This window comes from Phyllostomus discolor, chromosome 10 (assembly GCF_004126475.2).
Source record: "Phyllostomus discolor isolate MPI-MPIP mPhyDis1 chromosome 10, mPhyDis1.pri.v3, whole genome shotgun sequence".
Lineage (NCBI taxonomy): Eukaryota > Metazoa > Chordata > Mammalia > Chiroptera > Phyllostomidae > Phyllostomus > Phyllostomus discolor.
This window is the reverse complement of record NC_040912.2, coordinates 22645756-22669982: the sequence shown is the minus strand read 5'-3', so window position 1 is coordinate 22669982 and position 24227 is coordinate 22645756. Positions and strand designations below refer to the sequence as shown.

The following is a 24227-nucleotide window of genomic DNA, read 5'->3' as shown; positions in this document are numbered from 1 at the left end:
CCCTGGCACAAGTAACAGCATGAGGTCATTTCTTCTGGGGCCAGACCTCTTACGGACCTGATGTAGAACGACAAGCCCCGTTGTGAGAAAGAGCAGGGTCAGGTAGTTTCCTGTGCTTGTGCAGTCGTTTAAGATTGCCAGCTTCTTGCCCTGGCTGGCATAGCTCAGTGGATTGAGCACGGGCTGGGAACCAAAGTGTCCCAGGTTCGATTCCCAGCCAGGGTACATGCCTGGGTTGCAGGCCATAACCCCCAGCAACCGCACATTGATGTTTCTCTCTCTCTCTCTCTTTCTCTCCCTCCCTTCCCTCTCTAAAAATAAATAAATAAAATCTTAAAAAAAAAAAAAGAATGCCGGCTTCTACGTTTCCATCTGTCACCGCAGAAACCAGGAGAGTCTTCTCCTTTCCTTCACCACTAGATGAAGGCTTTCTCTCAGTCTCTGAGTTTTCTGTTTCTAAGTATTAAGTTTTTTTTTTTTAAATTTCAGATTCAAGTCCTACCAGAAGGAGGTGAAACACCAATCTTCAAACAGTTCTTTAAGGACTGGAGAGATAAAGATCAGAGTGACGGCTTCGGGAAAGTATATGTCACAGAGAGAGTGGCGCAAATACAACAAATTCCATTTGATGCCTCAAAACTGCATAGTTCTCCCCAAATGGCAGCCCAGCACAATATGGTGGATGACGGTTCTGGCAAAGTGGAGGTATTTGCCTTTTGTTTGTTTGTTTGTTTGTTTGTTTGAATCAAGCCCACTTATCCCAGTATATGTGGAAATATAACTTCAGGAAAATACAAACTTGGCAAAATGTGAATTTAACTTATTAAAAAAAGAGGGTCCAAGGCTATAGACTGAATCTGGGAATTTAAAGCTAGAATAGATGTTTTCTGGCCTTCAGTTCTAACTTACAGAGCATATGTTGAGATTTTGAGAAATGAGGTGCTTTGTGTGAGATCACCTAACCACTGCCTTTGAGACCCGACAGGGAACCACTCCTTGTTTCTTGGATCGAACGGCTCCTGCTCTCAGAACTGGGATGTCCAGAGAGCGTGTGTTGTCTGAATCTGCCAGCGACCATCAGTCTGTCCTTTCCTTGCCCCTTAGAGGCATTCACAAAAGCAAATTGGGCATGTGTTATGTGGTGAAATCACAGATATTTGTAGAGTATGCAAATTGAATTCATTGATGATCCCTTGATTTTCTTTTTGACAAAAACACTATTTTAAAAAACCCTAATAATTTTCCCTAACTCAAATCTGGTCACACTCAATCCACTACTGTGTCATTTAACTGCATGAGAATGGGTGACGTCACTTCTAAACTATTCTAATGGTTCCCCAAAGTGTTTCTGAGGACAGCCACCTTCGCTGAGCCTGCAAGGCCTTCCTTGCTTTAACCCTTGCTGTGCTCTTCAGCCCACCCTTCCACGCATGGCCAGGATGGCTCTTTGCCCTTCATGCCCCTACCTCCCACCATCCAAGTAACATTCCCACTCCTCCTTTGTGATTCAGTTAAGTTCTATCTCTACCGAAAAGCCTTCCCTCCACACTGAAATGGTCTGTGCTCAAACCATAAGTAATATTCTTCACAAAACTTACAAGTACTGTGGAATTGCTCATTTACTTACAAATTCCTCCTACACCTCTTATTACCTCCTTGGGTCCATGAATTGAATATTTTATCTCTATATTCCCAGGGCTAGCCACAATGTTTGGACCAAAATATATAAAGAGATGTAAGAAGTTGTTCCTCCTCCTTTCAAAGACACAAAGTGGGAATCCAAGCTGCACAGGGGTGGGACCTGCAAAAGGAGAAATGCCCCCCTGTGGCTGTTGTCAGGAGGGTAACATCTTCTGGGTTCCAGGCTGTCTCCTGCTCAGATGTCCTTTTCTGGAACTCAGCTCAGCCAGAGGTCCTGGTGGCAGGTTTGGTCCCCCAGTACCAGCCATGTCCCAGCTGCAGCCGCATGTCAGGTCACAGCATCTCTGAGAAGGCCTCCCATGCCGCCCAGGGCTACCAAGACCCAGGGGCAAGCTCTAGGTTTTGGGTTTAGCCAGGCCTTGTTGTCATTTCCCCTCTGCTCACCAAGATGGCGTGGGAAGGCTTCTCTCTGAAAGCATTGTACCTGTCCTCTCCACCTGCACAACTCCAAGTTCCCACCCTGCCCCTCCCCAAGACCAGGCAGGGTGTGTGTGTGCATGTGCATGTGTGTGTATGTGTGTGCATGCACAAACAGTGCCTGGGAGTCTCTCACTCATGTGTTACCTTCCCTTTTCACCTGTAGCCCTCGAACTTGGAGTATCTTTAATTTGCCACAGGTTGAGGAATTAGAAAAAATGTTTCTACAAACAAGACAAACAAAAATTTATAGACACAGTCAAAACCTATATAATTTCATTAACTAATGTTATCCCAATAAATTTAATTAAAAACAAACCAGGACCTGCCTGCTTTCATCACAATCTGTCACTCTTCACTGAGAAAATAATAGCCTCATGCCTTCAAATGCAGGGAAAAAGAAATTTTTAAAAATGTTCTCCCAACTGATGAAACGTTTTATATATAAATGAAGAGAGATGTTTCTGAGCTGAGTGTAGTCCACTAAAATGTCATGTTATTTTAATTAATTGATCAAAAACTGGTATTTATTAATCGTCTTATTCAGAACTGCACAAACTACTCTGAAGTATGCAAAAGAAGTATAAGCACTTAAAAAAGTCAATACACAACTTGCCAAATTAACAAAATTTCTTCTCATTGCTTGATTCTAACCTCATTAGAAAAGTAATTTAAAAGTTACTGAATGATAGATCTAGACCAAACTTCTGAGAAGTATCATTAGGTCAAGGCGTCTTTAATTTTGGTGTGCACGTGCTCCGCCCCTTCCAGATTTGGCGCGTGGAAAACAACGGCAGGATGGAAATCGACCCACACTCCTATGGTGAATTCTATGGTGGTGACTGCTACATTATACTTTACACTTACCCCAGAGGACAGATTATCTACACTTGGTGAGTGTCCCTCTTTTATAAAACCTCTCTTTCACGGAGGCCCAACTTTGCTCCAAAGTTAAATTTTATTAAGTTCCATGCAATGTGGGATAGAATTGTCCTGTAGTATCCCAGTGAGATCTGTATAGCTTATGGTTATTTCTTTTGATTTGATTTTGACTGTATTTTGTGGCTGCTGTCCACAAGCAGAAATTAGATACAAATCATTCTCTCTAATCTAAGAAAAAGGTTTAGACATCCAAAGGGTAGCTGGGTATCTCATCTCCTATGCACACTGACACTCCAACAGGCCAACACCACTGGGTACCATGCCCTCTTATTGTTAAAGTTCAAAGGCCCATTCCTGATTGGAACCACAAAGTTACAATGAGGCAAACCCTGGAAAGCCCAGATATAATTAATGATTTTGTTTCCTACTCCAGAGACCTCGCATCGATGCATCCTTATTCATCGTCCCCAGGAAATGCATGTAATAGAGAAATATGCCATTGCACCCACATCTTACATGGGGTGCATAAGGACTTGAGATAGTTGAAGGTTAAGTTTACTATGAGTCAGTGACAAGACCCTGCTCCCTGGGGAATGTCCACCCAAGAGAATGAAGTCCACATACCCTGCTGGGCTATTCAAAAAGGGTTAGGGCTTCTGCATGAATCATGTAATGTGGGAATCCCTAACATTTTATTAAATGAAATCAAGTAAAATGGAATATTGCTGAGAAGATTGAAAAAAAGAAAAGAATTCTTTTTTTAAATATTTAATTTATTTATTTTTAGAGAGGGAAGGGAGGGAGATAGAGAGAGAGAGAGAAATATCAATGTGCAGTTGCTGGGGGTTATGGCCTGCAACTCAGGTATGTGGCCTGACTGGGAATCGAACCTGTGACACTTTGGTTCCCAGCCCGTGCTCAGTCCACTGAGCTATGCTAGCCAGGGCTTGAAAAGAATTCTTGAAAAAGTTCTTAGGGGTGAAAGGTGTGGGTGCAGACGCCAGGGCAGAGCAGCGTCTGCCTTCACCCCCGTGGTGATGGCAGCCTGCGGTGGCATTATCAAAAGGACATGGACTCAGGCCTCTGCCAGCTGACATTTCTCTTTGGTGACTGTCCCATGAGATGACAGAATCATATCTGTCCCAACAATGTAACCTTACTACTTATACTGTACCACTGACACTGAACAGTGCCTGAGTCCGTCCAAGTTCAGAAGGTGGGATAGTTATCTCTGTCTCGTGGGCTCTTGTTACTTGAGTGTGGTCTAGGAACCAGAGACCTCAGTAAGACTTGGGAGCTGGTTAGAAATATGGGAGCTCAAACCCCACCTTTCACCCCCCATCCCAGAACCTGCATTTTAACAAGATCCCCAGGTGCTTTCCATGCACTTTAATAATTGACAGGCAGGGCCTTAGGCAATGGTTCCAAGTGCTAGCTGCACATAATCACCTGAGCATTTGTCACAAATTCAATTGCCTGGCCTCACCCGATACCAAATAGCTCTGACTCAGTGTGGCAGAACTGCCGAGATTCCAGTGCACATACACCACAGCATTAACGAGAACCGCTGTGCCCAGGGACAGTTCTGACCCTGCAGTCATATCATATCCTGTCAAAGGTGAACATATTTAGCTTTGTGTACAAGAGGCCATCTTTGTAGTGACCATTTTTTGAGGCAACATGTTTGTGCCAGCAAAGTGCTAGATGTTTTCAAATATTATCTCTCTTGCTCATCACAAATTTATTTGCGAAAGGCAAGAAAAGGGAGGGGAAGAATCAGGCAAATGAAGCAACTGGATGCAAAGACACCACGGTAATTGTAGCTTGTAAAGCAACATTTCACACCACAGTCTGTAGGTCTCTCCTGACCTGAGGCCGAGGGCAGCTATACCCTGCCGGTGTGTCCTTATTTTGCAATGTCCTATTGTAAAATTTTAATTCAGCAAAGTGTTTGTGCAAAGCATGGCATCTATAGTGATCAATTAATTGTTCCTGGTCAGCTTGTCTCTTGCATTCTGTTCTGGGTCTCCCTCTTAATTCTCTTTTGTACGTAAAAAATGTAACAGTGGCACTTAGATCTAACAAGAAAGTGTCAACAAGCGATTCAAGAGGATGTTTTGAGGAATTAACAATTCAAAATCCACATAATTAACTATGTGGATCTAACTAAAGCAGACTAAATCAGGTTATAAGTTTTCAATGCAGAAGCAACTCCTTAAACCATTTGAAAGTACTTACTGAGCACTTTCCACATTCCAAGCACTGCACTAGATACTAAAGGTGCAGTAGTAAAAAAAAAAAACACACACACACAACAAAACAAGAGCAAAAACAAAACACCCCATGGCTACAAGAACCTATACTTTGAAGAGAGGCAGATGATTAGCAAGTATTTCAATGACGTCTCAATGACTTCAAGAGAAGACCAAGCTGAGTGATCTTTGGAGAATTATAGATGATCACCCCAGCCCACTCCTAGGCTGGTAGTGATGAGCTCCTAGAAGAAGGGAGAGCTAAATGTGAGCCAAGGTGGGAGCTAGTTGGCAAGCAAATAGGGATGTTGTTCCAAGCAATGCCGGGAAATGCGCACTAATCTCCTAGTGATGATGTATGGTGGGAGCAAAGTGACTGAGCAGAAGATTAAAGCACAGAAATTAGAAGGAGCCAAATTGTGAATGGCCTCGTAACCAGGCTATGGAGCATGAACTCTAATTCTCAGGCCGTTGGGAGCCACTCAAAGAATTTGCATGGGGCATGATTGGTTTTTGTCTTAGAGAAATTATTCTGCTTGAAATCTAAAGAATAGACTAGACTGGTGGGAGAAGGTTGGTGGCAGGGAAGTGACTGAGAATTTGTTGGAATATCCAGCAGAAGGATAATGTGTCCAGAATTCGGCTCAAGGATAGCAGGGAGGGGAAGGACAAGACGGTTTGCAGGGTATCAGGGAGCTGGCATCTGAAAGACTGGCTACAGGAAACAGAGGAGACGACCACGTCAAGGATGGCCCCTAGAGTTCTGGTCTGTTCACAAGTGGATAGCGTTTTATTCACTGAGATATGGAATTTAGGAGAACTAGTTTGCCACATCTCCCTCGTAAAAAATCAAGGAGAAAAGAAAGATAATAAGAATACAACACATTGTTAGTAGTTACTCCCCTTGGGATAGAACTAGGGATGAGAGGGGAGGTCATTTAATTTTTTTTCAATTTCAAGTATTCAGCATTTCTGCGGTGAGAATATATGTCTTTTTGGGATATCAAGGATATAAGTTAGCTATTTGAGTCCTTCTGTGAGTCTTTACCAGCCAATATCATGGTCTTAAATATATATCTTTGTTAATGTTGTTTGGTTTGCTGAGCTCCCAGAGCTTCCACAAAGGCAGTAAAGAGGCAGTTAGAAAATAAGCAGATCTCACGAAGACTGCCTTTCAAATCAAACAACTTTCCAGTATACCCGATACTTCTGATGCAGGGATGCAAATAGGTTAAGTCCAGGAGGCAAAGTTAAAGGTGAAAGATTAGAATTCAATCAACTACTGAATGCACAAATGTGTCTTCATATTTGTGAAACCACTTATATTCAAAAATGATAGGAGACAAATAATTTCTGCAATGGTCTTTTCCCCCAAATGTTGGATAATTAAAATTGAACAAACATTGGACGATGGCAATGATGAACTTCTTGAAGCAGTATATTCCATTTTCGTGAGGAGATCACATTTAATGGGCAGTGAGCACCACACGTTTGTAAAGAAGTCACGTCAAAGTAGATTGCCTTTTTTTCTTCCCCTGAGTGTGGGATTTCAAAATTAGAGGCAAAGAGACAGTAACAGGACCATTCAGGGCTCAACATTAGCACTTGCAAAAGACGATGGCTTCTGCAACCATGTCATGTGAGATCACAGGAACTGAAGTCTCTGCTTGAAGTGCCCACGTTAGAAGGTCTTGAAACGTTCTGATACAAGCTACTGTACTTCCCTTTGGTTCCCCAGGCAAGGAGCCAATGCCACGAGAGATGAGCTGACCACATCTGCTTTCCTGACTGTTCAGCTGGACAGATCCCTTGGAGGACAGGCTGTGCAGGTTGGAACATATTTACCCCCAAACTCATAGAAGTCCGAGTTTTACCAGCCCGATGTCTAGTGTAAAGCCCCCATTCAAGTTGGGATGGGAAATTGACTGTTTCTAGATGCTACCTTTTTTCCATCTTGGAATTCAAATACTCCTACTCCTGTGCCATAGTAGTTCTCTCAGACTCTGGGAGGGAGAAAGAAAACACGATCAAAAGCAACAAAATCCAAAATAGACTATTAATAGACTTAAGGGCCCAAAAGAATCTTTTCTTTAGAATGATGTCATATGTCAGTATGTCACCACTCTGAGTTACTGCTTCCTGCTGTTAAACAGATGGGATGAGGCAGATTATTCTCCCACCCCCACAAAGATGTCCACATCCCAATCTTCTGGACTTGTGGAAGTGTTATGTTATAGACCAAAGGGGAGTTAAGAATGGAGATAGAATTAAGGTTGCAAAATAACATATCTTAAAATAGGAAGATTAACCAGGATGGCTGGGCAGATCCAGTGTAACCACAAGATCCTTACAAGCGAAACAGGGAGACAGGTAGAGTTGAAAGGAGAGAGACTCAACCAGCAATTTCTAGCTTTACAGATGGAAGGGGCCCCCACCCAAGTAATGTAGGCAGCTTCTAAAAGCTGAAAAAGCCTAAGAAATGGATTCACTCCTAGAGCCCCCTGCCACACCTTGATTTTAGCCCGGTGAGACTCATTTAGGACTTCTGACCTCCAGAAATATGGGACAAATTTGTACTGATTTAAGTCACTAAAATCATGATAATTTGTTATTAAAACAATAGGGATTAAATACAACAGTACAAAACAAGAAGAGATTAATCATTCTAATTAATAGTTAAAACATGGAACAGTGTTTCACACTCTCCCAAATCATAAAAGTATGTAAGGTGTTTTACACAGATGACCTGAAATAAACCTGGTGAGAGCATAGATCCTTCTGGGTTCCAGAATTGTGGCTGACACAAAGTCTGGCAACCAAACTGAGGGGGGTGTGGCATGGAGGTGGGGATGGGAAGAGCAAGAGGAGGGGAGGGGATAGAGAGCAACAGGGAATGGGAAAGGAAAGGGGAGGAGAAGAGGGAAGAGAAAAGAGAGAAGGCGAGGAGAAGGATAGGTGGGACAAGAGGGAGGGAAACCGCGGAGGAGATGAGAGGGAAGAAGAGAAGGTAAAAGGACCAGAGGGTGTGAGAGAGAGAGAGAGAGAAATTCATTATGTGGGTATTTCTGAAAATAAATAATTTGATGAGAATGACCTATCCCAAATTCTAAATGACAATTCTACATAAATAAGTCAATTGAGGAAAAACACAACTTCTTTCTTTCTGTCATCTATCTATCTATCTATCTATCTATTTAGAGAATAGTAGGTAGAGCTAGGTAGAGAAAGAGAGGGAGAGAGAAATATAGCGCTGACTAATTAGGAAAGGTCAAACATCATACAATGGGACTCTAATAGACAATGTCTAGTCCGAACTTTCCTCGTTGTGTGGAAGGGCCTCTTTCCAGCCTGGTCTGACCTTCCTTCCTCTTCTCTCAAGCTCCTCCTCTTATGTTTATGATGGAATATCTGCTACTTGTTTCAGGACCCTTATTTGGAAATTCTTGGCCTTTGCTGATTTAATTCCTTGAAGTGTAACTTAAGTACAGGCTTCAAGAAGACTTTGTTACTCTTCACTGTGCTCCGACCTGTCCGTCTGCTTTTCTGAGTCCCAGGAGTGGCCCTGGCTTGTTCCTTGGCCTTACTGCAAGCCCTCCCTGGGGTTTCTCCCTCTCCCTCCACCCTCCCTCCCACTCCCTCCCTCGCCTTCCAGCTGGAGCAACTCACACTGCCCGGGTGTTTTCTCTGGCTGGCTTTGAGGAAGGAGTCTGCTCCTACCTGTTGGGAAAAGGATCTGGGGTTCAGGCTGAAAGCAGGTGCTGGTTTGGCCAGCATGGTGACATTTCTGATGCAGCAGCAATCAGCATTCCCTTCGCAGGAATGTGTCTAACTTCCTCATGCCTGGTGTCAAGTGAATCAAGAATCTGTACAGTACCCAGGTTTTTGGTTTTGTTTGCAAAGCTTATAAACGTGTAATAGCTTCTTCAAAGGTAATGGTTAAATAGGTAAGTCAGAGACTTGAGTACATATAATCTAAGATGTGGAGGCAAAATTTAGTCTTCCAGCTAGTTTTCTTTCTGCCTTGGCACTTGTTAATAGTTCATAGAAACACTAAAAAGCAAATTAGATCTATATTTAAAGGCACATATTAACTTTTTTAAAAATTAAATTTGTTAATTGTTAATTAACAAATTAGTTAACAAAGATTGAATTTTTTGATATACTGAACCTTATTTCACTGAAGTATTATATTCATTTCTTGAATGAAATATTTCTAAGAACTGGCATCATTTGTGCCATTTAACTGATATTTAATATATTCCAGGTTATGCTAAAACTTGGAAGATATTTGTCATGCCTTATAAGTTTCCCATTTTGCAGTAAAATGTTTGAGATACGGAGTGAATTTCCCTTGTTTAGCCAGTTGAATCCTAATTGACAATGAAGTGGTAATATTTAGTTTAATCACTAGGTGGCAGTAATTTACAAAAATGCACAAGCAACTCAAGTCTTTTACTACTGTTTTAAACATTCTGCGTAATAACAGTACTGAAAAACTTTTGGCTTACCTTTTCTCTCTCTTATTCTCATTTCACAGGTAGAAAGGGTCTTAATTAGTGACCTTTTTTCTTTTATGTCTCAGTGTCATGGGAAGTGCTAAGCAACAAATAACTCCTAGCTAACCTCATCCCGAGCTTTGGGGCTGAGACTCAGAAGACATTTTTCTAATTTGCTACTCACTTGTTTGAATGTTTACTCACTGAGGGATAACTGTGAAGTTAATTATTGGCAATGCTCCCTAGGCCTCCCTACAATAGTATATGCATCAGCATTCCCATTAATTTGGCTTCTAGAAAAAGATACACTAGCGTAGGTGAGAGACCATCCAATTTTAGCATAGGGCTGAATAATTGACACAAATATGGGACCAGCACAAAATTTGAACACTTTATGTTTTTTAAAAGATGTATCAGGCCCTGACGTGTGTGGCTCAGTGGGTTGGGCATTGACTGGCAAGCTGAAAGGTTGTTGGTTCGATTCCCTATCAGGGCACATGCCTGGGTTGCAGGCCAGGTCCCTGGTAGGGGGCTCGTAAGAGGTGACTCATCCATGTTTCTCTTTCCCTCTCTATAAAAATAAATAATTAAAATCCTCTCTCATTCTTCCTTCCCCCTCAATAAAAATAAATAAATAAAATTCTTTTTAAAATGCATCAATAGTTTATGCAAGAAATAGGAAATACACTTCTAATGCAATATCTGGTGTTAAGATAATAGGTGAAATTAAATAATTTCCCATTTATTTTCTTAAATTTTCTTATCCTGCAGTCTTTATACTGTATTGTTTAACTTGATTTTGGAGAGAGAGAGAGAGACGTTGATTTGTTGTGTCACTTACTTGTGCATTCATTGGTTGATTCTTGCACATTCCCTGACCGGGGATCAGACCTGCAACTTTGGCCTATCGGGAAGCTGTTCTAACCAACTGAGCTACCTGGTCAGGACTATAATATATTTTTTCAAGAGCTTATAGTAAGCAAATCTATTATTACTATTTCTAAAGTTAAGTTTGAAAACAGAAAGTATATTCTGTTTATTTTTGTCAGTTTCTGATGTTTGGATAGAAATCATTTATCTATCCCCAGATGGCTCTTAAATTATTTTTTTCACCTTAGTTGCAGGGATGTGAAAACAATTAGTATGCTTTGTGTTGTCATGTTTGTGGAGGCATTTAAATGTACATCTCTTAACCTGAACAAGATCCAAAATATGTGAAAAACAAGCATATCCCTAAATGTCTGTCAGGTGTTGGTACTCTTGAAAAAAGAGTAGTATTCATGAAAGATGGCATACATCACCACTTTGTTTTTTCTCTTTTAGAGGTATAGATGAGCCTCTTACTTTGTGTTTGTTTGTTTGTTTTCTGGAAGCAGAAAGTGGCCTGTAGGACGATGGTCCCCCTGAGAAAAAACTGGTTGGGAGTGCAGGGACTGGAATAACACTTGATTCTTCAGTCAGTGACAAAACTGTGCTTGATTATCATTAATCTGCATCTTCTGTGCACCATTATTCCTCCTCCCCTTGACCTGTGGCTTATTTTATTTTCAAAAAGAAAAAATGGAAACACATTTGGAAATGCTACCTTCTCTCCAAGGCACCCTTCATTTTCTTTCTTCTCTCTCCCCTCCCCCAGATTCGAGTCTCCCAGGGCAAAGAGCCCGCTCACCTGCTGAGTCTGTTCAAAGACAAGCCACTCATTATTTACAAGAACGGCACATCAAAGAAAGGAGGTCAGGTACCTGCTGCCCCTACCCGCCTCTTTCAAGTTCGAAGAAACCTGGCATCTATCACCAGAATTGTGGAGGTACTGTCATGCATTCCGTAAAACGACCTGAGCCCTCAGCAAACATTAGTCTTTAAAAAGTTGGCCATTAAACTCCTTGCATGTTTATAGCAACCCTAGTGTTCGCAATAAAAATACTGAAGGCAAAAGAACTGCGTAAAAAGTTAACTGCAAATACCAGGCCTCTCACATTTTTCAACCACATCATACCAAAACAAATGAAACTGAAGAATAACATAACAAATCAAGCTGTCAAAGGCATGAGGCAGCTTACCTGCTGTCTTGGAAGGCCTTGGGGAAGATGGATGTGGGTGCTGATCAGATGACCACTTGGGGGTATTCGAGAGGGAAGCCCCTTGTCTGTCTACGTGTAATGAATGTGGGAAACAGGTTGTACCGCGCTGGGCCAGACCATCACTCCACCTGCCAAACATGCTGTCTGGCAGCAGCTGTGAAAGTAATCATGCCCCATATCACAGTGTCACCAGACAGGGAGACCTCCAGGTATGGGCGAGGGCAGCAGGTGCGGGTTTTTAAATGGCTAGTGCTTTGACCTCTAAGATGATCCATCACCTTATATGCTGGTCACCTCAGTCACTTTTGAAATTCAAGCCTCCCAAAGCAACCCAAAACTCCTTCACACCTTCTATATCCTCAAACAGAGGCCCACCTGCCAACCTTTCTTCTGCACAAGCCATTCAGCTGAGCCCTTAAAAGCCAGTAAAAGCATAGCATCTCTCCACCTGCAACCTTACCTCTAAGCCACCCTCTCCGTTCATGCTCTACTGTTCTCTCAGAGTACAGATTCCTGTATAGCGCCCCCTAGTAGAAATTGTGTTTTCCCCCTTGTGCTGCCATCTACTGAGCAGCCAGTCCTTCCTCTCTTAGCCTTCGATGGCTTCAGCCAGGCCCCACTGGCCCCATCACTCTGGCTTCGCTCATCCACTCTTGCCTTTGCCTCGTTTTCTCTCACGCTCACATGGCAGGTACCAAGCCTGCCGTGGGCGATAACTACAGTGCCTCGGGCAGCTGTTTCAGACATCTGATCTCAGATAAGCATGGCCTGTCCTTCAGCAACTTCACTTTGGGATGCATTTTTCAGCAATTCTAAGTCTCAGACCTGAATCCTCAAACCCTTTGCATGCACCACACCCCCCTGCAGGTCCCCCTCTCTCTCCGGATCTCTAGTGCCCCTGCTCTCGATGGGTCACGGAATCAGAGTTCACACAACAATCACCTCTACTCTCTTCCAGTTTCACCAACTGGTCTGCATTCTTCCCACCTGTTTATGAAATAAATTTAAATAGTTAATACCTATATATAATAATATTTTACAGTGGTTATTTACATATACACTCTAAATTATTTTAGAAATTAATATCAATCTATTCTTACCCATAAATTAAAAATAAATAATACTGCTTGTATAAAGTATATATTGGTAAATAATTCAATGCATAATTATTACATAAAGAAATAAAGTTTGACTTGAATTTAAGGCCAAATTTCCCACCTCCACCTCACTGCCAGCTTCTGTCCAGGATCCCGGACCTCGAGCTTCCTAGGAACTTCTCTGGATTTTTCTCTGTGCCACGTTACCCCTCCTCCGATTCATCATTATTGCAGGCAATACACTTTTCTCTTTTGTATTATTAACTTATCCTTCTGTCCTAGGTCACTTATTTTGTAATAAACACACACCTTTAAGAGACTCCCATCCTTCATTTAAAAACCGTTGCTTGACCCTGACTCTCTCAGCGACGTCCTTCCTCTGCCCTCCTTCCAACTACAAATCCTCAAGACGGTTGTCTCCACTTACTTACTGTCTCTGCTTCCCAAAGCCCCTTCCAAAGCCAGTCCACTCAGACACGCATTCCCGCCCTTCCACCTGCCTTCTCTGCTCTCACTTGTCTTACCTCCCACTGGCGTTTTGACAGTCTCCCTTCCCTGTGTTCTCCAAACACTTTTTTGTTTGTTTGTTTGCTTACCACTGACCTTCTGAAATACCACAATTACAGGATTTCTTCTAAAGTTCAAGGCCACTCTGCTAAGGGCAGTTGTGCTGCACTCACCTCCTCTGCTAGTCCTCCAAGCACTTGAGGGCTCCGAGCCTCGGTCTTGGCTCTCCTCACTCAGTTACATGGTTTAAATGCCACTGTGTGCATTGATCTCAACGAGAGTATTCTGTGCATGGACCCTTATGTTCAGTTATGACTCTTTATTTTTTAACCCATCAAATTAAAAGACAGCTAAGCTCTCGTCTACGGGTGCCCTCAGTTGCTCTATGATGGAAGAGTCCATGAGAATCGCTGCTTCCTTGCCTCTTCCCTGTGGACACTTATGTAGGAGACAGGGCAGCCTGCTTGTGATAGAGCTCCTTGATTTCCCGGTGCCTCTCAAACTGGCCTGCACATCCATAGGCTCTCTGAAATGCACTCATGAAAATCAGTGTTTATAGGGCTTTCTGTTTCCATCTCTGGGGGGCTACACTTTAGTGTAGCCCGACTCCACACCAACTGGGGCATGGCCCTCTTGTCACCCCTATGTCCATCAACCAAGCTCTTTCCTCTGTGCCAATGAGGCATTTAGATTAGAATCGGAAGTCCTGATGTCTGGAATTCTCTGTCATCACATCTGATAGATGCCTTTGAGCTTGGTCCATGAGGTCTCGTTCCCACTGAAAGGGGAGGATAACCACATCCCTGGATGTCACCAACCCCTCTTCACTGTCTCCAATGGCCATCCCTTCCTCCTACACTGCCCTCTCTGGGGACGGGCCTGATGACCTGGTGGAATCCAACTCTGCACGTAGCTGATACTTTCATCTGGCACCTCGGAGTGGTTGGCCAAACAGCATCATTTGGCAGCGCTGATAACCAGCTCAATGAAACACTTTCTTCTCTTGGCCTCGAGAACAACACATTCTTGCTTTCTTCCTCCCTCATGCTCCTTCATCTCAGTCTCACTTACTCATGCTTCATCTCCCTATTGTCACTCCTGACACTGAGTCCCACAGTCATGCACAAAATGATACACAAGTTGTCACGGTGCCACAATCACATAGCCAGACAGAGGTTCTCACAGACGCTGACAAGAGTCACAAAATCACAAGGTCCTAGACACAGAGGCACAAGCCCATCCTAGACCCTCAGGCTCATTGCCAAGCGTGAGCCTCTGACCATGCCTGACCTTACCCAGAGGTCCCACCTTTAGCCTCACTCTCCAGCCAGATCCACACCCTCAGGGTCCCCTCCACCCCTCCGAGTCCACATGGGGCAGCACAGTGTTCCCCTGCCTGGTCCCAGACAGTGCCCATGGCTTCCTGGTTGAAAGGAAGGGGTATGTCAGCGTTTTTAATGCACTGCAAACAGTCTTTTATCACTTGAGCAATGATTTATCAGAGCCTGGAGCACTTTCAGTGAAACTGTATTATTGTTTCTTTGCTTACATTGGACTCCAGTACTGGTTTTGTGATTTGTAGGTGTCCCTTTGGTTATCTGATAAACCTTCTCTCTTGTTTAGCTGGGGAAAGAAAACCGAATACCTTTGCTTCACGTATTCCTTTGTAAATATTATTCCCTCTTTTATTTTTGATAATAGCCCATTCTAGTTTTTATGATCTCTGTAAATATTATCTTTGCTACTTATCACATTGGTTCGGTTAATTTTATTTTTGGAGCCTTGTGCTCCTGCCTGTGGGCGGTGGGGAGTGAAACTGACACAGGCCCAGGTGCTCCTGCTCCAGCATCGTTGACACCACAGGGGCGCGCATGCGCTGCCGTGAATTAGCTCCCTGGGGTCAGGGCAGGAGGCCATGGGCGAGGTGTCACTGTCACAGTTCCTCTGATGTGTTTATTGAAGGGGCAGCAATGACTTTGGATCATTGCGTTATTTTTCTTCATACTGTAGGTAGATGTTGAGGCAGATTCATTGAATTCCAATGATGTTTTTGTCCTGAAACTGCCCCACAATAATGGCTACACCTGGATAGGGAAAGGTGCCAGCCAGGAGGAGGAGAGGGGAGCAGAGCACGTGGCCAGTGTGCTCAAGTGCAACACCACAAGGATTCAAGAAGGAAAGGAACCAGGTATGTACTGTGTGGCTGGGGCCAGTAACCAGAACTTACCTTTGGTGTGATTGCTCATCATGCAATTTATTTTGTCCATAAATAGTCACTCTGTAAAGGCTATGGGGGGTGAGGGTAAGAATCCATTAGCTGCCAAAGTGGGTGATGGTACCTGCCATAGTTAAATAATTTCTTAACATTAAAGTCAGGGTAAGATATAATTTGTTAATAGTATCTGAAAATGCATCAGGTAATGCAGTGTGTCTTCCACAGAGGAGTTTTGGAATTTCCTTGGAGGGAAAACCCACTACCAGACGTCCCCACTGCTAGAGACCCAGGCTGAAGACCACCCGCCTCGGCTGTACGCCTGCTCTAACAAAAGCGGAAGATTCGTGGTAAGGGCCTGGGGAGGCTTTCCAGTGTCGGCCTGACCCGTTCCCGCCATGTTATGCTCTGATTCTCAGTTGCCACTGCCCTGCAAACCACAGGGGGTGCTCTTCCCTCTCCACAGTGTGGTTTTAAGAATCGATGATGTTATGGATGTGAAAGCACAGGACTGCTGTGACATACTGTATAAATCAAGCTGCTCTTAAAAATACCAGCTACCTTGCATTGGTGTCGGCATGGGTGTAGATAGATTTGCTAATTGAATAACTTGACGCTTCCTGTGGCAGCAAGAGGGGTTTCTGATCAAATGACATAAATGTCACCCTTCAACTTCCAAGGAGAATAAAAAGCGTCACCATGCTGACTGAATAAAATATGTTATAGAAATACTACGATCATTGGGCCAGATCGCAGAAAGCTACATGTGCACCTGCAAATTAACTGAAATCAGGAGGAATGTTTTATTTCAGAGCCATTCTCAGGCTTTGAATTCCAGGTGTTTGGAAGTAAAAGTATGTGTGTCCAAGAGTGATTTTACACTGGGCTCTGGAATATTCTGGGCTGCAGCCCATCATCTCAGGTTAACCAGAAAATTTATTTTTCGGTTTGCCAGGCCAGGCTCTTGTATTAACTTTTTGTGTAAAGAACAAATTCTTTTACTATATAAAACTTGATCTAAAGATTTCATCACCACATCCTGGTGAATACATGCTTCATTTCTCAACACACACACACACACACTTGAAAATTTCTTAAGTGTGTTCCCGGGTACATGCTTGCTAGAAATAAAATGCTTTGAAGAAGAAACCACTCAGGTACAAACCACACTTGATTTTATAAGTGATTTGACCTAAAAATTAAAGATTTAAATAGTGGATTGTGATAAGTATTTCATTGTTGGCCATCGCAATTGCTCACCTGCTTTTCAAGAAACCACTGTATTTTATAAACTTGTCCTCAGAACAATTTGTTATTTTACTCTTCTAATTGTTATTTGATGTTGCATCCAAACAACTTCTTTTTTGGCATGTGCTCGTATAATTTATTAGTATTATTTGTTAATATTGCTGTTAAAGGTGCAGCTTTTAGAGCCAATCTGCCTGTGTGATGTTACTTACTTGGTGATGTATTATTTATTGGCTGTGTGACCGTAAGCTAGTTACTTACTGTCTCTGTGCTGTAGTTTTCTCATCTGTTAAATGGAGCTAATGCTAGTATCTTCTTCATAGGGTTGTTGTGAATGTTAAATTAGTTGTTGTATATAAAGGATTAGAACAGTGCATGGCACAAAGTAAGTAACATCTAAGGTTTTTGCCTTTTAAAATGCTTATATGATTAGTAAATATTCTGTAGAAAGATAATGTAAACAGATTTGTTACCCTCTGTAAATGGTTAGCTTTTCATGTGTGTGTTTGTTGTTAATGATCTCAGTACCCCATCTGCATCCATACAGCAGATGTATTTATTGTCATGCTCAGAGAGCGACAGAGTGTCTAGGACCTGGTTTACGGAGGCTGGGCACAGCTGGGAGGCTCTCCTGTGGCTGCGGGTTCCTGCCTGCTTTTCCCATGGCAGACCCCCAGGGCACAAGAGGGTCCCTGCTCAGTCACAGTGGCTTAAATAACATGGCCAAGGCCACAGTCAGCTCTACCAACTCCACTGCACTGCAAAGTCACATGGCAAAGGGAAGGAGGAAAGAACTGGGAACTGTAATCCCATCTACCACCCCTTCCTAAGGATCGGGAAGGTTTTACCCAGAATTCCTTAAAAATATTGAACTTTAATACATATTCACTAGTACCGGGTGTGTCAAGCCGACCTTCTGTGCCTTACCCTTTAATGTTAACTATAGAGAACACAATTCAACCCACTTAAAATAAAAATAATAAAACTTTGCATACAGAATATTGTTATAATTTTATCTTATTAAAAATTGTTGGTTTATACAATGACCATATGTACTGATTTTAAGAAAATAACCTTGACCCACAAAATGAAAGACAATTTAATACCCAAACCATAAACTCAAATGTGTTGACGTAAGAAATGTCCAAACCTGTAGAGAATTTTTATGAGTTTATTTGAGCCAAAACTGACAACATATGCCAGAAGCAGATCTCGAATGCTCCTGAGAATAACAGTTTTGCAGCTTCTTCCATGCATTTGAAATTAAGGAGGAAGCATAAGAAAGGTAACGGGGAGGCGGGAGGAAGCAAGGTGGGGATTGCATTCCAGAATGGATAATGAGATTCTTTGCTCTCTTCCTCAATACCTCCTCCCAGGAGCATTACTTCTGGCATTTTAAAGGTGTCTTAATCTGGATGCACAAGAACAATGGGCAGGGCAGGCTGAAAACCTCTCACTAAAGAAGTTATAAGCCTGGAACATGACTCCCCACCATGACCTGCCTGGTTAGGAATGTAGGGGCAGATCACCCTGTGCGGTCACTGTCCACAGAATAGATCCCCCCTGCCCCTTTTCCCCCACTAATGCCTTGAGAGACTTTAAGAAGGCATCATAAATCTGTGAAGTGACTTGTCTATATATTAGGAAAATTACTACTTTACCATTTGGTCATAAAGTTTTTTATACCTTTCAGATTGAAGAGGTTCCAGGGGAGTTCACCCAGGATGATTTAGCAGAAGATGATGTCATGTTACTAGATGCCTGGGAACAGGTAACATTGTATTTTGTTCATAACAAGAGCGTGCCCTTGCAGCTGGGCGCTGACAAATCTTCTTTGAGAAGTGGCAAGCCTAATAATAAGTGGACCTGTGGATTTAGGCTATATTTAAAAAAGACATTTTGGCAAAACATAAGACTGATACATGTAGCAAGTTGATGTCTTAATGTAAAAATAATTTCACGGTTACCATCTTTGGCTATATAAATTTAGGCAAACAAACCCCCAACTTCTATAGTGAATAAAATAAGTGGGTATATGGGATATAATGCCATGGGGGAGACAAATATGCAGAATTTCTCTTGAAATTTGACAAGAAGTCATAGGAGACTCTTCCCCTAGGAAAGAAACAGACAGAAGAGTTTTGAATCTGCAAAGTGTAAAGTATGTCGCCGTTATGTTCATTTTGGAGAAAATTAATAGTGATTTAACATGGCACATCTGACCATTGTTTTTTTAACCTCTATTTACTATTGTAAATTAACAATCATAAAAGGGGAAAATAAATGTGTTAGAAACTAAATGACATCTGAATTTGGCCTGATCTTAGAGTCAACCAAAGCTATTGTTATTTGTAGGTCTGGTGTTGGTTGCTAAGTCACTCAGTTCTAGCATCCCTTAGTTCTTGTCAGCTAGACTCACTGTGGTGGTGATCACTTCACAGTAGATACACTAGCAAACCCGTGTGTTACACACCTGAAACTCATATAATGTTATGTGCCAATTATACCTCGTACATTTGATGCACATTATCTTGCTGTCATGGTTCTACATCCTGCAAGCCAATGTTTCGGCCCTTTCAGTGTGAATTAGAACACAATCAAAAGCAATTTGACCAACATGTCTCTGCCAACAAGTGACTTTAAAGTGATTTACATATAAGGTCATTCAAGAGAATTTTGCAGCATGGAAGTACCCAACCCACATATTTAAAAGGAGAAGGATACATACAGAATATGTAATGACAGCAGTTTACGTACAACCTCAATATGTAAATACAAAAGGTTACAGCGCTCTTACCAAATTGTTAGAGGACATGGTACTATGGGAGAACACTAAGCTTCAGTCAGAGGTTCATCACTCTCTGATTTGTGGGTGCCTTCAAACAAGCTGAGAGTGTACCACCGCCCCCTGTAAAATATAGAGGTAATGGTGGTCTTACATACCCTAGAGGAGGGTGCAAAAAAAAATGAAACAAAAAAAAACACAGTCAATAAGTTGTTTTTGAGAAAGTTCCCTTTATGAACTAGACAATGTTATCAAAACACAGACTGTCTGAATGTGAAACCTGAGGTGAAACTTGTCTGGATGTAAGTTTCAGTGTCTCCTAGTAAGTGTAGACTTCAGGAAGTGGTTGAACTTCTTCACACGGCTGGGTCCCTATTTCTAACTCCTGGGTTATTGTCAAGTTTAAATGAGCAACAATGTGTAGGAAGAATTTTGCATGCAGCCCAACTCTGAGTCCATACTCCCCAAACAGTATGCATCGTCATTGTGTCATTTTTCAGATTTTTATTTGGATTGGCAAAGATGCCAATGAAGTTGAGAAAACGGAATCTCTGAAGTCTGGTAAGCTAGTTATCAATTATCCTGAAAAATTTTAATTCACTTACATTTTTTTGTTATAGAGTAGTAAAACCTCCATAACTGTTGTAACCTAGATTATTTTTTAATTCCTTTTGAATAATGCTGTTTTCTGGCACTTTTTTGTTATTGAAAACATAAAAATAACTATGCCATAAATATAATTCCATAAAGTTTGGATTTTTTTTAGTTGATAATGTAACTCTCATGGTACTTTCTGTAGTTGATGAGAGAAATCTCTAAGTAATTGTTCCTATGAAACAGTACTTGACTACTTTGGGGCAAGGAGGATTTAATTTATTACCTTTATTAAACTTTTCATTCTATAGTTACTTAAAACTAATTGAATTTATGTCTTTGTACTTCTTTTAGCCAAAATGTACCTTGAGACAGACCCTTCTGGAAGAGATAGGAGGACACCAATCATCATCATAAAACAAGGCTATGAGCCACCCACATTCACAGGCTGGTTTCTGGGCTGGGATTCCAGCAAGTACTAAACTGACTTTTGTAGGAAAAAAACAAACACACACTGTTTGGAGGGTAAAAAGGGGGGTTTTGTTTGTGGGATTTTAGGAAATTAACCTCAGTGATCTGGGTATTTTTTAAATGCCTAGTTTTGGTTTGAAATTCTTTTTAAAACTGGATTTTCGTATGTTAATATTTTAAAATAACCTAAACTACACTTTTGTTATGGACCATTATTAGGTCTGCTTGCAACTGATCTATATCTTTTTATATTACCTTTTATAGATGAAAAGCTATGCCAAGCTAGGGGAGTTTGCCAGGAAATTTTATTATTCAGGAGCCACTAGCCAAACTTGTTCCTTAACACACCAGAGAAGACAGCCTTATAACATTTCGGAGATTCTCCTCCTCTCTCTGTGTTGAGTTCAAAAGAATAATGTATTTGCAGTCAAGTTTTGTTAAAGTGGCTTTAGAAGCTTGTTTGCCTTCTTTAGCCAATGTGACTTTGATACCATTGGCTCTTTGGTGTTGTTTTCTAAGAGAAACTTCACCTTTTTTGCCTCTTTAAAAGTGATTAAAAGCACAGCTCTTTCATGACAAAATGATTTGTATTCTTATCCACTTAGAGATACTAATATTTGACAGTACATGTTTAACATCACAAAAAAATGTACAAAAAATTCACTAATGCTTTTATCATTAAAATATATCTTTTTGAAAAGGTTTTTTGTTGTGACATTTTGTTCAAATGTGATATGTGAGTTAATCAGATGATTAATTTTAAGATTAAATCCTTTTATGCATAAACTTAAATGTCAAAATTAGAAAACCTGTGGCTCAGTGGGTTGAGTGCCAGCCTGTGAATCAAAGGGTCCCCAGTTCGATTCCCGGTCTAGGGCACATGTCTGGGTTGTGGGCCAGGTCCCCAGTGGGAGGTATACAAGGGACAACCACACATTGATGTTTCTCTCCTTCTCTTTCTCCCTCCCCTTCCCCTCTCTAAAAAAATAAGTAACTAAAATCTTTTAAAAAAATTTGACGACCTTTCCATGGTTACCTAATTATGAAAGATATGTATTATATCATATAGTACATATGAAATCTGAGTCCTGTTAAAAGATAAACTGAGGTATATTAAAAGTTTTAAAAGTTTATTTGACTAAAACTCAATCGAAATTAGGCAACGCCACACCAGCAGGAGTTCAAAGTGAGGCATTTGTAGATAAAATGGGAAACCAAGCAAAGAAACTACTGATTGGCTATAGCCTATAGCCTGGTTGGTTGTTCATGGTTGGTTGTCCTTAGGTTTTGAATTTTGTAACCTTGAGGCATCTACAAGCTTGGGTCTCGGTTTGCTCATGCAGGTCTCTGAAGCATCACAGCATCTCAGTCTAATGGCCTCCCTATTTCTTAATAGCCTCAGAGAACAGGAGTTGGGGCAGAAGACGGAGCTCCAGTAAAGTAGAAACCAGCTTTGGCAGTAGGTCAGGAGAGAGCCGAGTGAGGTAGGGAAGCTACCTGTTCATGGAATGGGGAGCCTGAGCTGGGGGTGATCTAGGGAATTCTCAACTCCCTCTGGGAAAGTGCAGGGCCTGTGTGTTTCAGACTAGGTCCTGGCATGGGGAAGTGGGCCCAGTTCCACTGTAGCCTAAATATGAATAGTCTTGTGGGGGCCGGGAGTTTGGGTGGATGGTAAGGGCAGCAGTGAGAAGCTACACTTCCAAGGACTACTCATTCATTCAGTAAATGTTTATTAGGCATCTGCTTGGGGATAGGTGCTATTTTAGGAACTTTGGATTTGATGTGAGTGAAACAGACAAAATCCCAATCCATAAAGTTGTCACAAACTTTATGTTCTGGAAAGGAGACTAACAAAAAATCAATTACACATATTACAAAACATTGAAAGTTCTATGGAGGAAAAAAGTACAGGGAATAGGAACAGAAATTGCTAGGTGAAGAAGGAGGCAAAGTGCAATATTAACAGGGTGGTTAGGGAAGGCCTTGTTAGGCAGGTAATCAGATCATTGTCGGGGGGAGGGGGTGACCCTTGTGATCCCACCCAGGCAGAAGGAATACCAAGGACCAGGACTCGGAAGTGGGAGAGTGCCTGATGTATCGGGGCTGACGTCCAAAGGAGCAGGGAGGTTCTTCAGGACTCTCTCCTACTGTCCTCACCATACTAGATCAAAGCAGAACTGCTGTTTCAAGCCTGGGCTGTGAAAGGATCACTTTCCCAGATCCCAAATATAAGTACTCAGCGATGTGGCCACCGGAGGAGACAGCCACAGCATTAGCACAAACAATATGGGGAGGACGTAGCTCCTGAGCAGCATTGATCTGCTGAAGCAGGGGGTGATCACCAAAACTACCAGCAAGTGTGTCGGCTATATGAAGAAGACTTAGGAACCCTACTGAAGGGCAGTGGGTGGAGAGAAGGGAGACAGATTTGTAAAAGTTTCCCGGAAAGGGGAAGTTAGGGAGTTGCAGTTTTAATTTCACACCCAAAGCTGATATGTCCTGAAGAAACACCCATAACACATCTAAAACGAGTACAGTGGGGAGGGGAACCAGTCCACTTCTTTTTTAATTATATTTTATTTTTTATGCTTTTTTTTTCCCTCTTTGCTCACCTCTACCTAGTCTCCCCCTGACCACACTCAGGCCATCCCCACACAGTTGTCATGTCCTTGGCTAATCCCTTCACCTTCTTTCAACCAGTCCACACCCCCACCCCTCTGACAGCTGTGGGTCTCTTCCATGTATCCATGACTCCGACTCTATTTTGTTTGTTAGTTTATTTTGTTCATTAGATTCCACATATAAGTGAGATCATATGGTATTTGTCTTTCACAGACTGGCTTATTTCACTTAGCATAATAGTCTCCAGGTCCATCCACGCGGTCCCAAAAGGTAAGAGTTCCTTCTTCTTTACTGTTATGCAGTATTCCATTGAGTAAATGTACCACAGCTTTTTTATCCACTCATGCACTGATGGGGCATTGTCCTATAGCACGTGTAGTCTTAAAACTCAAGTTATATGTAAACCTGTGTAGAAATTAGTCTTTTGGATTTTTGAAATGTGGTTGCATATAGCCAAGTAACGAATATAAAAGTTTCATAATACAATTTCTATTTTTTTAGATGTAGCTAATGCTTATTCATTTTTAACATGTAACATTAGATTTCTTGCCATGACCAGTGTGGCTCAGTAGGTTGAGTGCTATCCCACGAAGTGGAAGATTGTCTGCTCCGTCTCTAGCCAGAGCACAGGCTTGGGTGTTAGGTTCGGTCCCTGGTCCAGGTGCATGACAGGGGCATTTGATCAATATTTCTCTCTCACATGGATGTCTCTTACCCTCTCTTACTCCCAACCTTCCCCTCTCTCTAAAAATAACTAAACAAGATATGTAAATAAAATTAGATTTCTCTCTTTGATTTTCCTCAAAGATTTTTGGGATAAAAAAACAAAAATATCGGTATACTAAGTCCTCAGCTATGAGTG

At 41.8% G+C, this 24227-nt stretch overlaps 1 protein-coding gene across 1 annotated transcript in view; it reads left to right on the top strand.

Annotated features, from left to right (window-relative positions):
• Positions 1-21446, top strand: part of SCIN (scinderin) — a 72515-nt gene extending 51069 nt beyond the window's left edge. The window contains exons 8-16 of the mRNA XM_028526175.2: positions 490-705; positions 2890-3011; positions 6991-7081; positions 11385-11555; positions 15444-15621; positions 15874-15995; positions 18587-18664; positions 20179-20239; positions 20627-21446. Coding sequence (XP_028381976.1) covers positions 490-705; positions 2890-3011; positions 6991-7081; positions 11385-11555; positions 15444-15621; positions 15874-15995; positions 18587-18664; positions 20179-20239; positions 20627-20754 — 1167 coding nt within the window. The 3' untranslated portion in view covers positions 20755-21446. The remainder of the gene's footprint in view (positions 1-489; positions 706-2889; positions 3012-6990; positions 7082-11384; positions 11556-15443; positions 15622-15873; positions 15996-18586; positions 18665-20178; positions 20240-20626) is intronic.
• The last annotated feature ends 2781 nt before the right edge of the window (positions 21447-24227 follow it).